Source organism: Schistocerca cancellata, chromosome 2, assembly GCF_023864275.1.
Source record: "Schistocerca cancellata isolate TAMUIC-IGC-003103 chromosome 2, iqSchCanc2.1, whole genome shotgun sequence".
Lineage (NCBI taxonomy): Eukaryota > Metazoa > Arthropoda > Insecta > Orthoptera > Acrididae > Schistocerca > Schistocerca cancellata.
The window spans coordinates 676,296,924-676,317,869 of NC_064627.1; the positions used below are offsets into that span (position 1 = coordinate 676,296,924).

The 20,946-nt window shown below is 38.8% G+C and overlaps 2 protein-coding genes and 1 pseudogene across 2 annotated transcripts in view; all 3 read left to right on the plus strand.

Moving 5' to 3' along the window:
• LOC126157447 (uncharacterized) lies at positions 1–4,959 on the plus strand. The gene is made up of 4 exons (XM_049916375.1): positions 1–102; positions 213–1,305; positions 2,344–2,395; positions 4,815–4,959. Exons 1-4 carry the CDS (start codon positions 1–3, stop codon positions 4,957–4,959), a joined length of 1,392 nt encoding a protein of 463 aa, XP_049772332.1.
• Positions 4,945–20,946, plus strand: part of LOC126162403 (dynein regulatory complex protein 9) — a 24,665-nt gene continuing 8,663 nt past the window's right edge. Inside the window, exons 1-4 of the mRNA XM_049918897.1 lie at positions 4,945–5,314; positions 11,374–11,478; positions 20,041–20,281; positions 20,377–20,583. Of these exons, the coding sequence (XP_049774854.1) occupies positions 5,004–5,314; positions 11,374–11,478; positions 20,041–20,281; positions 20,377–20,583 (864 nt within the window). The 5' untranslated portion in view covers positions 4,945–5,003. The remainder of the gene's footprint in view (positions 5,315–11,373; positions 11,479–20,040; positions 20,282–20,376; positions 20,584–20,946) is intronic.
• LOC126163235 (5S ribosomal RNA) lies at positions 18,714–18,831 on the plus strand (annotated as a pseudogene).

The following is a 20,946-nucleotide window of genomic DNA, read 5'->3' on the forward strand; positions in this document are numbered from 1 at the left end:
ATGAAGACAACTGTTATGGAACGCACAAGAGTGACTTTGGAAACTGAGTCAATTATTGACAATATTATCACTAATATAGATAGCAAAGCATATACAACAAAGGTTCTAAAAACAGGAATTTCTGATCATTTTTGACAGCTTTGTGAAGTATATGGAAATCTGAACTCACAAAAGGAAGACAAAAGTGTAGAAAGAGATGTTAGGCTTACCAGCCAACAAAATATCAACATCTTCAAAGTGATGTTGAGAAAAGAACAGTGGACAGACACATTTCAAGCCCAGGGAACAGATTGAAAACACAATGCTTTCAAAGACACCATAACACATTACTTCAATTTAGCATTTCCAAAAACCAAGAGGAAAAGAAAAATCTCAAAAATAAGCAGTGGATCGCGAAGGAAATATTAGAACAGAGACCTACCTTAAGAGAAATGAAACAGAGAGAAAATATTGAAACCTACAGGCAGCAGCAGAAGAAATATGGGCAGTTGATAAGACAAGAAAAAGTAAAATCAATTAATGAGACTATTTCAAAATCAACAAATAAAATGAGAGCAGCTTGGAATATAATTAACTCTGAGAGAGGCAAGGAAAAATACTCACAGAAAACAAGAAGGTACAACAAAATCATCACAGATAAAACAAAAATTGCCAACATCCTGAATAATAACTACACAGATGCAATAGAAAAACTAAAGCATGGATATAATAGCCAAGGAACTTACCAAACTATTGTGACAGATAAGCCAAGCCACTCAATGTTCCTGAAACCAGTGTCTGAAAAGGAACTGACAAATGTTATGAAAAAGCTAAAAGCAAAAACGTTTGCTGGACATGATGAAGTGTCAAACTACCTAATCAAGCAGGTGGTAGCAGAAATAATTACGCCACTACTGGATTTTTCCAACTGCTCTTTCCAAGACGGAGTATTTCCAGATAAACTCAAATTGCTTAAAGTAGTACCTGTATACAATAAGGGAAAGCACGACGACCCTAACAACTACAGGCCAGTATCTTTAGTATCAGGCTTCTCCAAAATATTAGAAATTCTTATGCTAAACGGACTAACCGCTTATTTGGAAAAACATAATGTAATAACTCCAGCACAGGACAGATATCAGAAAGGGAAATCAATGGGAACAGCAATTGAATCATTAAACGAATCAATCGTACAGGCCTTGGAGTCTGGAGTTATTCTTGACCTATCCAAGGCGGTTGACACAGTTGATCATACAGTCCTAGTGAAGAAACTAGAGAATACTGGTATTTGTGGACATACAGCAAACTGGATAACATCGTATCTAAGTAACAGTAGGCAATATGTAGCCATTAATAACTTATACAGATCAGAAGTTAGAAGTATTAAGTATGATGTACCTCAAGCATCTGTAATAGGACCTGTTCTCTTCAGTTTATTTGTGAATAATAAACAAACATGTCAAAATGAAATCAAAATACTTTATACAGATGATATGGCTGTGCTAAATGTTTCCAACAATTTGGAGGCACTTGAGCAAAATACATTCATATCAGTCAGTAGCAGAGCACAATGGCTCTCTAAAAATGAGTTAATTATTAATATGAAAAAAAAATCTGTGTACATGGTCTTCAAAAATAAAAGAAAAAGAACATATGGATGTTTTCTTAGATGAAAAAAGGACTGGAAGAAGTAGCTTCAGTTAAGTTTTTGGGCATTACAATAGACAGTGAGCTAAATTGGAAACAGCAGATAAATACTGTTTCCAGTAAGCTAAGCTCAGTGATATTTATAATGAAACAACTGGCTCAGTATACTCACTGTGATCTCTTGTGCACTGTCTATCATGGACTTTTTGAACCTCACATTCAATATGGAATCACAGTATAAGGGAACTCAACTATCACAGGAATGAAGAGAATATTCACATTACAGATGCAAGCCATTTGAATTATATTGACAAAGAAGCAAAAAGAATCGTACAAAAGTTGTTTCAAAGAACTAAACATTCTAATATTTCCATCATTGTACATATTCAAAACTGGAGACTGCTGAAACAAAACAACAAAAACAGAAAACAACTGTGGTGCGTTCCACATAGACTTAAGAGTTTTGAGAAAGGACCCAAATACTCTGGCATCAAGTTAATAAAAGCAATTCCAAGGGAATTACAAGACCTCAAAACTGAGAAAACGTTCTCCACAACTCTAAAAAAGTTTCTGATACAAGGTGAATTTTATATTGTAGCTGACTACATTAGCAAACAGTGATCAGAAGTTTATCCTGTGAGTGATATACTGTGAAAGCTCCTATGTGTATTTAATGAGTTAGCTATTTTATATACTTTTATATTTCATATTATCTAGATTGTAAGCCTAATGACCTGTCCTGTGTTACAAGTACATATCTGTACAAAAGGTAATTTATGGGACCAATAAAAATCACAATCACAAGCTGAAGAGAATCTATTGCTGCTGACAGATGAACACAGATAATAATATGACTGAAGAGATACACAGTGCAAATGCCAAAGGCAAAGAAGTATGAACAGTAGATAATTGCTGAACCACTCTAAGGTCCAATTGGGGACGTGAGAAAGACGATAAATTCATTACATTCTAGTATCATGCGGAAAGGGACTGAATAAGCATAAGCTTCATAAATATTTTAATAAAAAAGGAAATGCACATTAAACTTCTGTGAAAGTAAATAAGAGCGAAATTGTATCTATTATGTTGATAAAAATTAAAAATATGCGAAAGACCTAATCTTTTTTTGCTTAAATTCGTAGTATCTGTAATGATGTATCACTGTTAGTGACTTTTGATGATAAATAAATATGGTTTATCTGAGATTATGCTATTTGCCCTCTAACAAACTGCCTGATGTCTTGAAAGCTACTGAAATGCGAAATAATCGCTGCTAGTTATGGAAAGATCCCCAGTTGTCGATAACCAGAGTGTTAATGCTAGCCTTCCTTCAGGTTATGTTGATTGTCGGTAAATAGTGCTACAACCAACCTACACATGTGCAAGGCATTGGGCTAGTGATAAGAAAATCTGGAGCTGCAATTCAATTTTATGTGCACTACCTCCACACGTTTATGTGCATTTTCCGATACTTTAACAGAACAAAACGTACTAAAAATCGGGTATTTCGGAGAGTAAGGTATCACGAAAACTGCATACGGTGTTTTCATAGTAAGCAAATGTGAATACGAAAACCACCAAATATGGTGTGTTAGCTATGCGAACACTGAAATCGGCTGTTTGGTTATGTTGTTGTTCTCTTCCATTCACTCCAGTGTAAATGTCTATTCGTAGGTACAAGTGTGGATGGTACACGCTGGCGAATCCTTGTGCATTGCCCACACAAATGCGCTTTCGCTCATTTTCGCCAGTGATCGCTTAGGCGTAAAGGGGGCTTAATAGGGGCGACCTTGGTTAAGCTGTTGTTGTTGTTGTTGTGGTCTTCAGTCCTGAGACTGGTTTGATGCAGCTCTCCGTGCTACCCTATCCTGTGCAAGCTTCTTCATCTCCCAGTACTTACTGCAACCTACATCCTTCTGAATCTGCTTAGTGTATTCATCTCTTGGTCTCCCCCTACGATTTTTACCCTCCACGCTGCCCTCCAATGCTAAATTTGTGATCCCTTGATGCCTCAGAACATGTCCTACTAACCGGTCCCTTCTTTAAGCTGTACTGAACATGAATTCCATCAACTATCAACACAAAACTCTTCTACAATAGTGAGCTCACTAGGAGCGGTGCGATTACTGAAATTTGATAAATAATAGAAAACAAATATTTGATCACCTTTCGAAAGTAGTCACATCATGCAGAGAGATATAGGGTAAGCACAGGAATCGTAAATCGTTATTTAGGCCAATTTCACGTCACATACAGGAATTACTGCAAAATTGGAAGTGCTTAAGGTGTCTTTCTTTTTCATACCATGGCCCATGCTTGCTAAAGGCTGGGGTTCATTATTCGTTTTAAGATATTTAGTACCTCCTGTTTTCTAACATAGGTTGCCTCAATAGGCTGTCTAACATATATTTAACAGTTTTCTTCTTTCTAAGAATACTATTCGTTCAAGGTTCAATTGTTTGACTAACGTTTGTTGAGTTCTTATTTCCATTCCGTGTTGCAGAAAGCATTTACCACTCATGGAAAATTTCTCGTCATGTATGTTAACTTTTATGGTGTTCACACACGTAACTGCATGATTGACAAGCAAGCATGTGCAAGTATACTTGCACAAGACACACACATTCTTCGCACCTACACACAACTGAAGCATGCTTGTACGAGAATGTTTGTTCACCAGCAAATTAAATCCCAGACATCCTTGCGCTGGCTTTAGCGCCCTCTTTGTTTGTATTACGAAAAAACTCGAAAGAGGACACGTGGAGTAAAGAGTGTTTACAGAAACGAAACTATAAATCCCATAGTTACTATTGGCGGTAGATACGCTATAGGAACTGTCTCACAGTATTGTTATTTTTCTTTTCGTTCTCCTTGTAATAGTGTATTCTTTGCCTTATCCTACATTTGAGTGCGAACTCTGTACAGAATGTAATTTAACAGGACCAAATAAACATTAACTCACTGACGAATGCTTACTCAAGCCTCCGTATTCTTGGTACACACGCTCATGCCTGAATGCTTGCATACGCATGTGTAATCGAAATTCGATGAAGCAAGCTCCTTGTACACACCTGATGGTAGCGCAGATTTATCGTACACTACATAATGTATGTTTGGTCACGCAGTCTTGCATACATGTACTTGTCAAGCATGCTGTACATGTATGACCATATTTATGTAAATTACAGTACCACAATAAACAAATTTACACCGAAGGTAACACATGACAACAGGCGTCTGGCTTTATTTACATCATTGCCTAGCAACTCGGAGTTTATCAGGTCTCATTTTGTAGTTGCGCTGACACATATTCAGCTACTATGTGAACATTAAAAGGTGTATAAATACCATTTATTGTGCTGAAGCTTCGGAACAATATGAGTATCCATAGCGAACGAAATAGTTTACCAGTTTCGGAAAACTCGCGTGTTGATTCCGGAACAGCTAGCCCCGAAAGTGAGGAGCTCAAAGATCAGTCCGATTCGAGCTCACCACAGCAGTCCACGGAGAGCATTTCTATTTCAGAAGAGACAACTGTCAGCACAACTCACATTGTACTTTCTCCACTTGAAGCGATTGGAATTATATCTGTTCTAGAAACATGTATTGATCAAATTAATATACTGAGTTACACCAACGACAAGCCACCTATTGAACCGAATATGGACTACAAAACGCTGGAAGAGAGGTAATCTGTTCCGTAGAATCGTTTTAAACCTTGAAAGAAGAAAGAAAAAGTATACCAGTACATACATGAGTCAACAGCCATTATCATCGAATATACACGAATACCTTCGTTTCTTGTTGTCTACATTGCCAAGTAATATAAAACATTAATTCGTCCGCGGATAGGCAAGGTGTCACAAGTGAAATTTTTGTGTGAAACTCAGTATGGGGCTGCGCGTCGATAGTTAAGTGTTCCATTAGCTTAGACCTTGATTTTTTCCATTACTACTGGTTTGAACTCATACTATCGTATCTACCATTATGTCAGATAAGAATCGTAACTGCCCAATAAAAATGTATGCATCTTCAGGGTGGCGCAGAATATGGCAATCGACAGAACTATTGCATCGTAACCACTACAAATGCACCAAACGCACTGTAAGCGCACTGCCGTCCGAGTTGAGGTGGCAAACCTGTTACTGTATTTCCACCAAATCTAAATTTGCCCATTCTTCCGATTGCCTAACAATCTGAGTCAACATGCCTTATGCATAAAGATGCCCCAAATGTATGACGTGAAAGTCAAGACATAAAATAAATGACTCTAAATTATGCCATTGTTCAGCATGCATATTCTTGCAGATTTCATTCACTCTACAATTGATCGATTTAACTCTAAGTAGATGATTTATGCATCTTCTCAATGGTAAATGCCCCCCATCCTCTCTCTCTCTCTCTCTCTCTCTCTCTCTCTCTCACACACACACACACACACACACACACACACACAAGCAAGACGTGAACCTAGACCATATAAGGCCAGCTGCCTCTCTTACACTGATCTTGATGACAGGGCTTCATCTGAAGCAGAATCTAAAGGCACACCAATCAACCCAGTACCTCTGCCTGTAGAAGAAGCTACATCTGTTAATGAATAAACTGCTGTAGTTCAAACCGTGAAAGGCAAGTTATTGCCCAAGCGAAGGAAGAAATTTGAACGTTCAGGGACATTCTTGTGTATTTCAAAGATTAGCCCAACCTCAATGAACAAACAATCTCTAAATCATTGTTTTGTGAAATACAGTTATGTAAATGGTCAGTCAAGTGAATTTATTTTTGGAGGTTTTAAATATATTAGAGTGAAGTAAAGTTACTTTCCAAGAAACAGATGAGGATAAGGTATAAATTTCGTTTCTAGGGTTAAAATAATATAATTCTTATTTGTTTTAGTTGGTATATTGAATTGTTTTTAATTATTATGTTGGTGAGACAGGTTTTGTTTTGTAATTCTTTGTCATTATCATGTGTGTAGGAGAAAGGAGAAAAAAAGACAACTCTGTATTATAACTTAACATACCAATTATATTGTTCCTTGGTTCAGAGTAATAATATTATTATAGCTAAATGTAACAAACATTTGTGTTCTTTAGTTGTATTTAAGTACTTTTGTTTCACTGCAGAGTCACTATTGCGAGGTTTAATAATGTTGTTATTATTAATTGAATGGTTGAATTAAACTGACATTTAAAATATTTTTGCACTAGATAATAATCTCCATGGATATCATAAAATGTCATAAACTCCAGAATATCTGAAGCACATATTGCTATTAATTCCATAGTTCTCTAATAAAATTGTAAATACCATTTTACTACTCTTTTAGCCAGTTAAAACATTGTATCAAAAGGTTTGTTCACAGGTATTTCATATATGCCAATATGCATATTGTAAACACGTATCGGCTCTTGTTTGATGATCTGGAGAAATATTATTCAGTTTTTACTGTCCCGTCTAAAGTTGGGAAAATGGTGTTTATAATACTCAGCCCTTAGCTAATATGAAAAAAAAGTGAGTAATTAGCAGTAAGTCTCTACATACAGTATGGTGAATTATTGACTCATGCAGCCACAGAGCATAAAGTACATTTGTTATTTTGCATGTAGCAGGAATCTGCTATACATGTAAGTCTGCAGGCTTTCGTGGCCATTGTCACTAAAATTAAAATCTTCTGGGTTGTTAGGCTGCGTCATATTTTCTTCAAATAATCAGTGTTTTGACCCCTGTGCTGGGATCTTCAAATAATCAGTGTTTTGACCCCTGTGCTGGGATCTTCTTCAGGACCTTGTGGTGTCCACTGTAGATTGTACCCAACCAATCCTAAGAATGACCAGGAACCAAACCTGTGGGTCTGTAGTCCAGCACTTAACCACTGAGACACTGTTGACAAGCAAACTGAAAATGAAGGAAAGCTGATGGGTTGTGCTGGGCAAATACCCACGTAAGAGAGATCTGATGCATATACCATGTTTTGAAAAAAAAAAAAAAAAAAAAAAAAAAACAGGGCACATGTTATATTATAACAATAAAGTGTCCAAGGGGAATAACAAACTATAGAGACTACCAAATTGAAAGAAGAAGTGCTTGCTTTCATGGATGAAGGACCTTCAGACAGCCCTTGATCCTTAGCCTGTGAAATGGGTGTCGCATTCAGTACTGTCTGGAAAGTAATACATGAACAGCAACAACACCTCCACCTCTATCCGAAGATGCAGACTTTAATTCATATTGACTCCAAACCTAGGGTTATTTTGAGTCAGTTGATACTTACTGCAGACTGTATGTTGTGTTTAGTTAGTAGGTACTTTGGAGCTGTATGTTAGTTCTCGTTTTCCTGTGTGTGTATTTTCCTCAGATTAAACATGATTCACAAGATACAGAATGCTCAGTAGTGTAGTAGTCAAGTGTTGGTCATTTAGAACTTCCACGCAACATTGTGAACAGCCATCAATATAGAGTTACAGAGAACTTGTGGGCAGGTATAATAAGTAACTGGTTAATAAACCAGCATCTGCTTGCTGCTTAAATAAATGCACCTGTTATATTGTGTTTCAGAGACAGTCCCATATTGTCAGAAGGTTTTCCCCTTTTCTTCATGGGCATATGTGGTTTAAGATGATGAATTGTAACTCTCTTTGGCACATCTTGCTTGTGACATCTGTGATAGATGTTGCCTGAAAGTTGGATAGGAGGCAATGGTTCATGGCCCACTCATTTGCTTGATCTACCTCACTTGATTTCTCCTGGTTGAACCATGTGAAAAGTCTTGTGCATGAGGCACCTGTGTTGAGACTGAAGATTATCTTGTGACTAGAAGTCTCACTGCCTGTGATTCTGTATGAGCAATGGTGTAGTTACTTGAAGGGGTACAGAATCTTGTCTGTGTAGGAGTATGGTATGCCACTTGGTACAATTGTTCTGAATGTAGCACCTTGTTAAGTTATGCAGGTTAATAAAATTATCACAAAAATATGTCTTCTTGGATGTCTTCTCATTTTTGCCTTTAGCATTTCTAAACCAGGATCTCTATTTCAATGTGATACATGCACCCTTCTCCGTCAACACTGATTATTTATCAACAAAAATAATAAATTTTTGAAAGTATAATGTAATTGGGTAGATAAAAAATCTACTCACTGAATGTCAACAGGAGAACACACATATAAAGACATTGAAATTCCCATAAGCTTTTGGAGGCAATGGCTCCTTCTGGCAGTAGCGTTGAAAGTGAAGGAAGAGAGGTGAAGGAAAAAGACCAGTGAGGTTAGGAAAGGGGGAGAGTTTGGAATAGTTTCTCACAAGGGAACCTCCCCATCGCACCCCCCTCAGATTTAGATATAAGTTGGCACAGTGGATAGGCCTTGAAAAACTGAACACAGACCACTCGAGAAAACAGGAAGAAGTTGTGAGGAACTATGAAAAAATAAGCAAAATATACAAACTGAGTAGTCCATGCGCAAGATAGGCAACATCAAGGAGAATGTGAGCTCAGGAGCGCCATGGTCCCGTGATTAGGGTGGGCAGCTGCAAAACGAAAGGTCCTTGGTTCAAGTCTTCTCTCGAGAGAAAAGTTTAATTTTTTATTTTCAGACAATTATTATCAGTCCGTCTGATGCGAGTGATGGGAGTGATTATCACATCCACAAGAAAACATAAATTGGGCGAGGTAGAAGAATCTTTTTACCCATTCACCAAGTATACAAGTTAGGTGGGTCGACAACATATTCCTGTCGTGACGCACATGCCATCACCAGTGTCGTATAGAATATATCAGACATGTTTTCCTGTGGAGGATTCGGTTGACCTATGAGCTTGCAATCAAATGTTTTCGATTCCCATTGGATAGGCATGTCCTTTCGTCTACTAATCGCACGGTTTTGCTTTGCTGTCGCAAAACACAGACACTAAACTTATTACAGTGAACAGAGACGTCAATGAACGAATGGACAGATCATAACTTTGTGAAAATAAAGAAAGTAAACTTATCGCACGAGGGAATACTTGAACCAAGGACCTCTCGTTCCGCAGCTGCTCACGCTAACCATGGGACCACGGCGCTCTTGAGCTCACACTCTCCTTGATGTTGCCTATCTTGCACATGGACTACTCAGTTTGTATATTTTGCTTATTTTTTTCATAGTTCTACACAACTTCTTCCTGTTTTCTCGATTGATTTGTGTTCAGTTTTTCAAGGCCTATCCACTCTGCCAACTTATAACTAAATCTGAGGGGGGTGCGATGGGGAGGTTCCCTCGTCAGAACCCTGGGTCAAGGGATTTACCAGGTGGAATGAGAAGGACAAGACTCTTCTGAGTGACTTTTTCAAACTCTCCCCATTTCCTAAACCACACCAATCCTTTTCCTCCACTCTCTTCCTTCCCCTTCAACTCTTGTGCCAGAGGAAGGGGCCACTGGCTCCAAAACCTTGCAATTTTCAATATCTTTATATGCGTGTTTTCCTATCACTGTTTGATAAGTAGATTTTTTTATCTATACAATTACATAACACTGAAAATTTGTATCATAATAATAAAAACTCTCTGAAACTCCCTCTGCGTCTCTTTCTGTGGATAATCTGAAATGAGAGGCAGTTAATGAGTTTTCCTGTAGAGTTGCTTTTTGGTAAAATTCAACAATACAGACTGATAAATAAAACACACTAGATATTATCTACATAGGTATGTACTACATGATTTCATACTTTCTGTGGTGTCACCGCCAGACACCACACTTGCTAGGTGGTAGCCTTTAAATTGGCCACAGTCCGTTAGTATACGTCGAACCCGCGTGTTGCCACTAACAGTGATTGCAGACCGAGCGCCGCCACACGGCAGATCTAGAGAGACTTACTAGCACTCGCCCCAGTTGTACAGCCGACTTTGCTAGTGATGGTTCACTGACAAAATACGCTCTCATTTGCCGAGACGATAGTTAGCATAGCCTTCAGCTACATCATTTGCTACAACCTAGCAAGGCACCATTACCAGTTTCTATTGTACCGTCAAGAGCGATGTTCACCATTTATGGATTAAAGTTAAGTATTCCACAGCTACGTCCTTTTTTGCTAGTCTCATTTCCTTGACCTGTTCCAGACCTCACGCCAGCCTGCGTGAGCTAAAACGCGTGCCTTTCGGCTTCCTCTCATAGTGGGTTGGCTCTCTTGCCAATCCACAACACTTTCTAACAGGAATATTTGTTTAATTTTTGCAGCAAGCCACAACATTGCAATTTAGGTTGCACAGAGAGGAAGTATAACCCTCTAAATCCTCAAAGCTGTTGGACCACAGACTCAGACACGTAATAGTGTCTATGTTATTGCTGCTGTAATTAGACTCCACTACAGAAATATGAAAGAAGTGAAATGGAATGTATACATTTGGCTATCCTGTTGATCTCCTTCAAAGAGACAGTCCTCGAATGTTAACATTTTCATTTCTCAGTATTGTAACAAATTTATTACTTACCATGGATTCCACCTTGTGTACTAGACAAGTTTTACATTTAGTCTTGTTCACAAAAATGTGTCTTAATTTTTGGAATATCTTCTAAATAGTATTTTAAGCAAAAGGAGTAACTTCATTCTTAACACTAATTTTTCCTTAAGAACAGTTCATAGAAAATTCTTTCTGATCTTCATTGACTGTAAAAACAAGAGAAAAATGAAGCATCTGATCTTTAAAAGTTAATACACAAATATGATATACATTTCTGTTTTTTGCTTACAATGAAACAATTTCATTACAGGCTTGGTGTACCCGATGAGAAGGACAGAGTCATTGATGTAGAAACTGATCTGTTAAGAGAAGTGGCTATAGCCTCAATGAAACTGAAGAAATTGCAAAGGGATCGGTATGTAAGTGATTCATGGGGATGTAATTGGTATCTGTATAATGGTTAGTCCTACAAAACTGAGAAGTGCTATGGGTGGTTTACCCACAACAGATGGAATTTGATGTGTAATAAATATTATGTTGACGTGTTAAGCAAAATGCTCCATTCTCAACTTGAAGGTCAGTTTGAGCACTTTGTTGTTGTACTGGGCATAATTTTATTGGAGGTAGGATGCCCTTGCCTTCCTTGACATTTGAATTGACTAACTCATCCACTTTACAGGGAGACCGACAGTTTAACAATGAATCCAAAACATGGTACTATTTGACATTTTTCACATTATCAAATCATTGCCAGATTTGAAAATAGAAATAAGTGACAGAACAAGTCCTACATCAAATGTTTACAACTGTTTACAACACAACAGTTGATGTAGGACTTGTTCTGTCACTTATTTCTATTTTCACATTATCAAATCATTGCCAGATCTGAAAATAGAAATAAGTGATAGAACAAGTCCTACATCAACTGTTGTGTTGTAAACATTATTTTTGTTGAACCACAAACCTCTCTTGAGAGTTGTCAGGAACATTTGCTCTAGAGTTTTGGCAGATATTTGAAATTTTATTCTTGGAATGTGTAATCACTAGAAGCAAATACTGCTGATCAAATGCTTAATGTAAAACCAATGTTGGAGACAAATGCAACCAATGTTGCAGACAAATGCTTGTTTGTTTCTTGTTCCAAACAAAATAGTTTTTTGAAGTGGAATTTTATGTGGTCATTCAATCTTAATTCCAAATTAATCTAGCACAATATTTGGTATAACAAAATGTATTAGCTGGGATAACAAAACATGAAAAATAAGCAGTACTCTAGTAATGGTGCTTTATGATGGTAACAGACTAACGGTGTGGCAGAGGCCAGCATATGAGACTGGACAAGTGGAGCACAGAAGACATGGTGAACAACAGTTTACTAATGTTTTTATATCTTTGGTCTTACTGAGTGCATAAGAGACAGATTGAGAACAAGCTATGTAGCCACAGTGGTGCACAGCTCAGGACCTGGACAGTATCATTTTTAAGACATTTTAGCGGAACAGCCTGGTGCGTTATTTTACTTAACACTAACACAATAATATTTGATGTATTTTACTGTGCTTTGGGATTAGAAACAAACAACGGGCTTCAATGTCCTCTAGAACACATGACCTCTGTAGACATTTATTCACCATGGCTTCCTTTCCAATTTTGGTCTGACTTGTGTGCCAGCTACTATCATGACACAGTAATGCTCAGTTGCTGTTGAAGCACTGTGAAGGCATAATGTTGTATATCACTAGACTAAGTTTGGGCCACCCTCTCAAATGGACACACAAAATTCTACTCATTTATTTATTTTTGCAAGAACCAAACCAGTATTTTCCCCTGGCACTGATTGTCACATGAAATGTGATGAGAAGTATTTTTGGCTGACTCTGTCTACACATTTCAAAATCAAAATTACAAATCTCTTCCAAAACACTGGAAAATATGTGGCTGATGGCTCGTAGAAGATACACAGTACAAAAAGCTTAATGAGCTGATGGACTGTGGTCTAGCAGAAGATATCATCCTGATGTTTCACCTAGTATTGTGTTAGGCACCATCAGGGCTGTGATATACCTCTGATGTTCAGTTTTTATTTGACACACGTACCAAGCAACAACTGACTATTGAAGGAACAGCAGACCTCTTCATCCACCCAGAAGGATTTGCAAATTCTCTGAGAATCTGGTTAATGCCATCTATTGATATTGATAATACGTATAGAGCTTTTCCACTTTCACATGTGTGTGTCCTGAAGTTCAGCCATTCTGTCTCCCTGGTATATTACTACAATATGTTGTGCTTGTTGTGGTCTTCATTCTGAACACTGGTTTTCTGCAGCTCTCATTGGTTGTCTATTGTCATGCAAGCCTCCTCATCTCTGCATACCACAACCTACGAGGTGCTATCCCTGTTCTTTGAGGGTGTTTATCACCGCCAGCGATGCTTCTTGAATCCTCTCTAGAGTGTCAAACCGATGGCCTTTCAACTTGAGTTTCAGTTTTGGGAATAGTGCGACGTCGTAAGGTGCCAAATCTGGTGAGTATGGTGGGTGGTGTACAACTACCATGTTGTTTTTTGCCAAAAAGGTTCTGGTGAGAAAGGATGTGAGACAGGACACATTGTCGTGATGCAGCAGCCAGTTCCCTTGATGCCTAAGTTCAGCCCGTCATCAGTGCACGTTTTCACGGAGCTGTCGCTAAACATTACAGTAATACGCGGAATTCACTGTTTGGTTGGGTGGGACGAATTCTTTGTGCACAATTCCCTTGGTATCAATGATGATCATGCTCTTGACTTTGCTCTTCACCTGTCTCGCTTTTTTGGGTCTTGGAGAGCCCAGGCTCTTCCACTGTGACGATTGTTGCTTTGTCGCTGGGTCATAACCATAAATCCAGCTCTCATCGCTGATGATAACCCGTGACAAGAAGGTTGGATCATCAGATGTGGTCTGACGAAGGTCCGTGCTTACTTCAACATGCTGTGCCTTCTGATCAGCAGTCAAGACCCTTGGCACAAATTTTGCGGCGACACGATGCTTGCCCAATTCATCAGTCAACATTCATTGACATGTCCCATAACCAATACACACTTCATCCACAAGGTATTGAATGGTTCAATGTCGATCCGCACGAACCAATTGTTGAAATTTGGCAACAATGAATGGCGTTGTGCAGCTAATGGGCTTTCCAGTGTGAGCATCATCATCGACATCTGTATGGCCGGCCCTGAACCAAGCATGCCACTCAAACACACGCATATGGCTCATGCTGTGTCCTCCAACACTTGTTGAATCATTGCAAGGGTCTCCATAGCACTTTTCCCGAGATTCACACAGAATTTGATACACACGTGCTGTTCTGTTCACAGATCCATTGTAAAATCACCACAGACCAAACACAGAGTATTACAGAAATCACTGTGAACATGCAACAAGTCCTCCCAGCTGAATGCTACTGTGCACACTGACTCCTACTTTCCAGACGACAGCACTAGTCCTGAAAATTTTGGATTCCACCTCGTGCATTCATTGGAACCTTCTTACTGTAGACGAGCCTTGGTTTTACTCTACAATCTTTACCCTCCACTCTCCCTTCCATTATCAAACTGATAATTTTTGGATGCCACAGGATGTGTCCTATCAATTAATCCCTTCTTTTAGTCAAGTAATCCCATAAATCTCTGTATTCAGGTGAGTACCTCCTTATTAGTTACACATATCACTTACTGTCTAGAAATAATCATTGTGGGGTAAAAATCACCAACCCATCGAAGGGATGAAGCTGAAAAAATAGTGTAACCCACAATGCACGAATACGCAGACTTTATTCATCCAGTTTTTGAGAATGAGAGTATTTAGTGACTTGCAACGAACTTTACATATAATTTTAAATGTTTAAGAAACTTTTTTTTGCTGACAACCACCACAAAATGATGAAAGAATAAAAGCAAAAGGAAAAAAACAATTATCATTTACTTACATTTTTTTTGTTCTTGCAATAAAACTGCCACATCAGGCATCATGTTTTAATTGATTACTTCTTTACTATTTACTCTATTTGCAATTTATTTTGCTGACAGTATTCGCATATGCCACTTGGAACATACCTACAAAATTATGTTGTTGTATGACACAAAGTTTAGGAGACATGGTGTCATAAACATTGAGCTGCATGAAAATGAACCTGCAGGGTGAAATTCACTAGAGATATAGGTGAAATATGTGCACAATATATTAAATATATGTGACATGTGCTCATGTAGCCAAAGCCATGGTTAAAAGTTTCCTCCTAAGTGCCAGGATTGATTTCAAGCAAACTTGGTACACATATTACTTAAGGTCTTGTAAGAAATGCCATGGAGGTAAGAACCAGCACCTCCTGCTGGGGTGTGGGTGATAATGGAGAGAGAGAAGTGAGGAGGAAGAGGTGGACAGAAAGAGAGGGGAAAGGTGGACATCGACACAGTTATATGGGAGGAGTAGGTGGATAAGGAGAGGGGAGGGAGAAATGGACAGAGAACTCGAAGAAGAGGAGATGGTCAGAGAGAGGAGGAGATGGACATAGAGAGGGGGAAGCAGTGGCAGAGAGAGGAGGAGGAGGAGGATAGAGAGAGGGGTCGAGGAGGATATAGAGTGGGTGAGGGGGAAATAGGGGTGCAAGAGAAGATAGATACTGAGGGGAGGAGAAGACCGAGGAGAAAGAGCAAATGGACAGAGAGAGTGGGAGAGAGCAGATTGACAGAGAGGGGCAGAAGGAGATGGACGGAAAGTGGAGGGGTGGACGGAGAGAAGGGGTGTAGGAGATGACTAGAGAGGAGTGCAGAGGAGATGGACAGAGAAGGGGAAGAAGAAGGTGGACTAATAGAACTGGAATAAACACATACCCGAGCAATACTGGATACTCAGATACGAGGGTAAGTCAATTATTATCTGCAATTTAGCTATATTTTTGTTTATTTTGGTAGTACTGTCGTTTTACGTTGATAATGCATGCTTTGTTTATTTGTTGTTATATCTTTGCAATTTTCAAGCTGCTAGGTTAGTTTCGTTGTCACTGCTGTGCTGTTAATAATGTCTGCTCCAGTGTCTATTTGCACCAAAGAAGAGCAACATTCAGTGATCTGTTTTTGTGGTCGGAAGGCGTATCAGGGGCCAAAATTCATCAAAGACTTTTGGTACAGTATGGAAACAGTGTTTTGCCACAATGGGTTGTCTATGAATAGATTAAAAAACTCCAAAATAGTCGCCGCACAAGTGTTATGCATGATGAAGGAGCCAGACATCTGTTTACCACCACAAATGAAGAAACCATTGAGCGTTCATGTGAAATGATTATCTTAGACAGACATGAAGTGGCACATCGTCTGCAATTTAGTCATGGCTCTGCCTACGAAATCATCCCCAACAGACTTGGGTTTCATAAAGTTTGTGCAAGATGGGTCCCAAAACAACTCACACAGTTGCATAAACAAATGCACTTGGACATCTGCAAAAAGCATTTGGATTGATATGATAACAGAGGGGACAACTTATTAGACAGGATTATTACTGGTGATGAAACATGGATCCATCATTATGAGCTGGAGAGTAAACAGCAGAGTATGGAATGGAAACATCCAAATTCGCTGTGCAAGAAAAAGTTCAAGACCCATCTGTCTGCAGGAAAACTGATGCTTACGGTTTTTTGGGATGCACAAGGTCCAGTAATGGAACATTATGGAGAAAGGGCTACAACAATAAACAGTGTATGTTACAGTGAGATGATTACTGCCAGGCTAAAGCCTGCAATTCGAAGCAAACACCAAGGATTGCTGCCAAAAGGTGTTGTGTTGTTGCACAACAATGCCCATCCACATACTGCTGCCCACACTACTGAAACACTCCGAAACTCAAATTTGAAGTACTGGATCATCGTCCTTATAGTCCCGATCTTGCCCCTTCTGACTATCACTTGTTTGGTCCACTCAAACAGGCATTAAGGGGCAGTGGATTTGCCTCGGATGAAGCAGTGAAAGAAGCGGTGCATTCCTGGCTCGCAGCTCAACTGAGAACCTTCTTTTATTAGGGCATCAGGAAGCTTGTACAACAATGGACCAAGTGCATTGAAATGCAAGGAGACTATGTCGAAAAATGATGTTCTTGTAAGTTTCCTATTTGAGTACAATAAAATTTTATAATGACTTTGCAGATAATAATTGGCTTACCCTCGTAGTACTTTCAGAAAAGACTACCAAACATTTAAGTTTATACAGTATTAGATGTTAACAAATCTGTCTTTTTCAGAAATGCCAGTTTGCATTTGTACCCTCTGTACTTCAGCTAACATCACTTTCGCCGCTGTCCAAGTAACAAAACTCATCTTCAGTTTTTAGTGTCTTATTTACTAATTTAATTCCTGCAGCATCAAATGTTTTAATTCAGCTACACTCCATTACCCTTGTTTTACTTTTGTTGTTGCTGTTCATCTTATAACTTCTTTTTAATCCACTGTGCCTTCTGTTGAACTGCTCTTTCAAGTCCTTTGCTATCTCTGTCACAGTGGCAGTCTTATCAGCAAACTTCAAAAGTTTTATTTCTTCACCTTGAACTTCAATATCCTTCCAAATTTTTCCTTGGTTTCCTTTACTTTTTTCTCAACGTATAGACTACATAAAATTGGACATAGACTACAACTCTGTCTTATTCTCTTCCCAACTACTGCTTTCCTTTCATGTACTTTGATTCTTATAACTGGAGTCTGGTTTCTGTATAACTGTTGATAACTTTTTGCCAACTGTATTTCATCCCTACTACCTTCACAATTTAGAGGAGTCTTCAAACTATCTTCTAAGGGTCATTATTGCCTCACGTGTTCCTACATTTCTCCAGAACCCAAACTCTGATCTTCCCAGATGTTCGCTTCCACCACATTCTCTATTTTTTTCTAAATAATTTGTGTCAGCAGTATGCAAACATAACTTATTAAACTGGTGATTCAATAATATTAACAACTGTCAGTGTCTGCCTTCTCTGGAATTGGAATTAATCTACTCTCCTTGAAGTCTGAGGGTATTTTGCTTGTCTCACATGTCTTGAATAACAGAGCATCTTAATAATTCTGTGGGAATTTCGTCTACTCCAGGGCCCTTATTTTGACTTAGGTTTTTCAGTGCTTTATCTAATTCTTGCAGTATACACTGAGGTGACAAAAATCATGATTACCTCCTAATATAATGTCAGACCTCTTTTTGCCCAGTGTAGTGCAGCATCTCAATGTTGCATGGACTCAACAAGTTGTTGGAAGTCCCTGCAGAAATATTGAGCCATGCTGCCTCCTTAGCCTGCCATAATTGCCAAAGTGTTGCCACTACAGGATTTGGCCTCTTAATTATGCCCCATTAATGTTAAATGGGATTTGAGTTGGGTGATCTGGGTGGTCAAATCATTCGCTGAAGTTGTGCAGAATGTTCTTCAAATCAATGGCGAACAATTGAGGGAACGTGATTTCTTGAGAACCTGATGTCCATGAATAGGTGCAAATGGTCTGCAAGTAGCCAGACATAACCATTACCAGTTAATGATCAGTTCAATTGGACCAGAGGACCCAGTCCATTCCATCAAACACAGCCCACATCATTATGGAACCACCATCAGTTTGCACAGTGCCTTGTTGACAGCTTAGGGGCAACAGCCCTGCCGCAGTGGATACACCGGTTCCTGTCAGATCACCGAAGTTAAGCACTGTCAGGTGTGGCCAGCACTCGGATGGGTGGCCATCCGGGCCACCATATGCTGTTGCCATTTTTCGGGGTGCACTCAGTGGTGATGCCAATTGAGGATCAACTTGACCGAATATTAGCGGCTCGGGTCACAGAAAACCATCATAATGACCAGGACAGCGGTGTGCTGACCACGCGCCCCTACTATCTGCATCCTCAGCTGAGGATGACACGGCGGTTGGATGGTCCCGATGGGCCACTTGTGGCCTGAAGACAGAGTGCTGCTGCTTGTCGACAGCTTGGTTCCATGGCTTTATAGAGTCTACATCGATACCATCAGTTCTTACCAACTGAAATCAGGACTCTTCTGAGCAGGCCACAGTTTTCCAGTCATCTAGGGCCCAACTGATATGGTCACAATCCCAGGAGAGGCACTACAGGTGACATCATGCTGTTAACAAAGGCACTAGAGTTGGCCATCTGCTGCCATAGCCCATTAAAGCCAATTTTTTTTTGCACTGTCCTAATTGATACATTTGTTGTACATCCCACATTGATATATGTGGTTATTTCACCCAGTGTTGCTTGTCTGTTTGCACTAACAACTCTACGTAAATGCTGCAGCTCTGTGGTGACAGGTAATGCCTGAAATTTGGTATTCTTAACACACTCTTGACACTGTCAACCTTGGAATAATGAATTTTCTTACCAGTTCCAAAATGGAATGTTCCATGCGTCTAGCTCCAACTACCATTCCTCTTTCAAAGTCTGTTAATTCCTGTCATGCAGCCATAGTCAGGTCGGAAACCTTTTCACTTGAATCACCTGCGTACAAATGACAGCTCTGCCAATGCATGCCCTTTTATGCCTTGTGTATGTTATACTACTACTATCTGTGTATGTGCTTATCACTATCTCATGGTTTTTGTCACCTCAGTGTGATGTCTGACATTTTAAACACTATCCTACAGCACAACCACCCTTACTTGTGGCTTTCTTTCCAGATAATTTTTGATTTTCTGTCTCTCTAAATTATGAGTTAGCAATGAATTCAGCTAGATATAATATACAAATTCAGTTCCTTTACTAAATTAGTTGCAAAGATCTAACTGGTGTGATCTATATGCAATATAACATGTGAAACTTTAATGTTGATTTCATGTAGTCGGTTCTTTCAATTTCAGTGCTAAATACAATAAAGAAATCAGTTGTTCTCAAAGGGGAAAAATGTTGGTTTAAATCTGTTTATTTGTCAAAGTTTAAATTCTAATTTAGTTTTTTATTACTTCAGTGCATTTTTAGAAAAGACATTGCAGGCAACAGTGGAAGAAATAAAGGCCACTGGATCATTCCACGTGTTAAGCAGAACTGTTCTCCAAGAGATATTGGTCCAAATGGAAGAGAAAGACCTTATAGAACAAGAAGAGCGAAATTCAGAGGAAGTAAAATATCTGCAGGCAAAGATTGTTGAAGAAGCAAAAGAAATTCATGACAAGCTTTATCAGAGGGATGAAATTATTGCAAAACTAAAGGTTTTCATAAAGTTCACACATAATCTGAATAACAAAGCACTTTCTTTGTGATTTATTTGAACATCATTCTCATGCAGATGTTTAAATTTGATTAGGATCAAATGCAAGATGTGATGTTTGACAGCGAAATGCAGCTCAGATATGTCGATCACTGGGAAAGGGCAAGGCAAAGTCAGAATCTTCTCAAATATAATCTACAAGAGAGACATCTTACTGAAGCTATCGAGGAACTTGAGGGACAAAGCAGTACTGAGGTCAAAGTTGGTGAGGCTGTTGAACAATACATAAATGAATCACAAAATGTAAGTAAATTTTGAACATTATTTCATTTCTGTAAAATAAAACACTATACAAAGAACAGATTGTAAGCATTAAAACGTAATGTGCCATACACATGAAAAAATTTTCTGTAGCCTTATTTAAGTGACAGAATGCACTGAAAAATAATAAACATAGTGTAACACAGTAATCATAGATGAAAAATGGAGTATGAAATGGCCAGTGGTTATACTCCTAATGTGATATAGAAAGAATGGTAATGATATTGTTGTGTTATAATCTACCAGATTTTTCTTCTTTTTCTCATTGGGGAGGGGGACGGGTGGAGGTGGAGAAAGGCAAAGGGAAATAAGAAGAAAAGTAATAGGAAGTGCTAAAAACTGAAG